This window comes from Mytilus californianus, unplaced genomic scaffold (assembly GCF_021869535.1).
Source record: "Mytilus californianus isolate M0D057914Y unplaced genomic scaffold, xbMytCali1.0.p SCAF_29, whole genome shotgun sequence".
Lineage (NCBI taxonomy): Eukaryota > Metazoa > Mollusca > Bivalvia > Mytilida > Mytilidae > Mytilus > Mytilus californianus.
Window position 1 is genome coordinate 2,694,312 of NW_026262678.1, and position 2,500 is coordinate 2,696,811.

The window sequence follows — 2,500 nt, forward strand, 5'->3', positions numbered from 1 at the left end:
TAGTGATGTTTTTTTTAGAAATGCATACATATCTTTTCTATAGTTATATTTAGTTTTACTTACAAGGATTACAGCTCCTCCATCCGGAGTTCTCTTTGCTGTTCTAATTGAGTTCTCAGAAATACCCCTGACAGCCATCGGGCGTTGTGCATTAGCTTGCATTATTCTCAGAATTAAGTAGTCTCGTAAGTTATAGAACATGGAGGGATAAACTTCCATTACTGGTCTAGAAGTTAGGGCTTGTTCACAATCTTTTGAAATGTCACTTTTCATGAAGTTCTGAAAATCGACTGGTAGGAGCATCGTTTCTGAAACAGAGGAAAAGCATACAGAACTCATACATAAACATTCATGCAAATATACTAACGCAAATACATACACACACACAAACAAACACATACATGCATATGTGTTCTTCTGTGTATGTGTGACACAAACAGACACATACACACACAAACACAGAAACATGTTTATTTGTGCGTATGTGTGACACAAGCACACATGTAAACACACAAACGAACAAAACCATGTGTGTATATGTATGTGTGTATGACTGTTTGTGTATGGGTAAATGTGTGTGTATGTATATGTGTGTGTGTCTGCGTGTATGTGTGTGTATGTTTGTGTTGGGGTGTGTATATGTGTGTGTATGTTTGTGTTTGTGTGTGTGTATGCGTGTGTATGTGTATGTGTATGCGTGTATATGTGTGTGTGGTGTGTGTATATGTGTGTGCATGTTTGTGTGTATATGTGTGTGTATGTTTGTGTTTGTGTGTGTGTATGTGTGTGTATGTGTATGTGTATGCGTGTATATGTGTGTGTGGTGTGTGTATATGTGTGTGCATGTTTGTGTGTATGTGTGTATGTATGTGTGTGTGAGTGTTTGTGTATGGGCAAATGTGTGTATGTGTATGTGTATGTGTGCGTGTCTGTGTGTATGTGTGTGTATGTTTGTGTGTGTATATATATATATGTGTGTGTATGTTTGTGTGTATGTGTGTATGTATGTGTGTGTGCGTGTGTATGTGTATGAGTGTGTATGTCTGTGTGTGTCTGTGTGTGTCTGTTTGTGTGTCTGTGTGCGTGTGTGTTTGTTTGTGTGTATGTGACACAAATGTGTGTAGATAAAATTTAACTACTTTTTTATAGAAAAATATATGTACTCACCGATTTCTTCTGTTTCTATTACAGTTCTTCTGATTTTGACCCTCTTTGATAAGCTTTTGCTGGTAGTGTTTATATGTTCCTTAAAGCGCGCAGCTCTTTGGAAGTCCTGTTCCTTGATCCTGTCATTCGATGTTAGATAATCAATGAAATGTCTCACTGAACTCAAATAGGACCTTAGGGTCCCGGCAGATTTAGTGTTAAGATGAACTGACATCCAACCATTCAAGCAGGTTGGTTCCAAGAGTGCTGGGATATTCAATTTTGGGCTGGCATGTACCCAATACATATATGCCTGTTTGGCATGCTGCATTGAAGTCCTGTATGACTTTAGGCTTGGGACAGCTTGTAACCAATTAACAAAATGCTTCATTTCATTGTTTGTCTTGTACTCATCGATATGCATTTGTTTTTCGTTATATAATCTTACACTTTTCTTTATTTTTTCCTCGATATCAGAATCTTCATCACAATCTGTTCTGACTTCCTCTATTATTGGATCTTCTGCCTCATTATTTTGTTCCAGCTGAACATTGTCAAGAAGTTCTGATTCTGTTTCACTAACAATTACTATAACCTCATTCTTTTTCTTTTCTATTTCTTTCTTTAGTGGTTTCAATGGAATCCCTTCAGGTGTTAATGTGGGTTCTCTCTTCACCCTTGGTCCAGGACTACCTTCCACTTTAATCTTTTTCATGTGAACATTGTAATCAGGTTCTGATTCTGAGTCACTTATCTTTATCATTTTTATCTTCTTTTTTTCTTTATCATTCTTTTGTGGTGTCAACTCTATTTTTTCTTTCTTCACCCTTGGTCCAGAATTACCTTCCACATTAATCTTTTTCATCTGAACATTGAAATCAGGTTCTGATTCTGAGTCACTTATCTCTATTATTTTTCTCTTCTTTTTTTCTTTATCATTCTTTTGTGGTGTCAACTCTATTTTTTCATTCTTCACCGATTGTCCAGTACTACCTTCCACCTTTATCTTTTTCATGTGAACATTGTTATCAGGTTCTGATTCTGAGTCACTTATCACTACCTCAGGAGTGATCTCCTCTGCACTGTCTATTTTTTCCATGACAGGTCTCGCCTTATTCATCATGTATTGCAATCTTCTAGAATTCGTCTTCATTTTGTGTGTCCTGACCAGATGGTCACGCATTCTTTCTCTTACGGCGACACAATTTGTGAACGGACACACTCTGATAATATATCCCTTCTTTGATGTTTTCTTTTTCATTTTTTTCTTGCTTGTGCTTGCTTTACCATCGCTGTGCATAACGCTGTGCATAAGTTGCTTGTGTCTCCATATGTTCAATTGACTTTTACCACA

At 36.9% G+C, this 2,500-nt stretch overlaps 1 protein-coding gene across 1 annotated transcript in view; it reads left to right on the top strand.

The window, feature by feature from the left end:
* LOC127732832 (keratin-associated protein 5-1-like) overlaps positions 1-2,500 on the top strand; it is a 9,831-nt gene that overhangs the window by 2,861 nt on the left and 4,470 nt on the right. Inside the window, exon 2 of the mRNA XM_052242012.1 lies at positions 537-772. Within this exon, the coding sequence (XP_052097972.1) occupies positions 537-772 (236 nt within the window). The remainder of the gene's footprint in view (positions 1-536; positions 773-2,500) is intronic.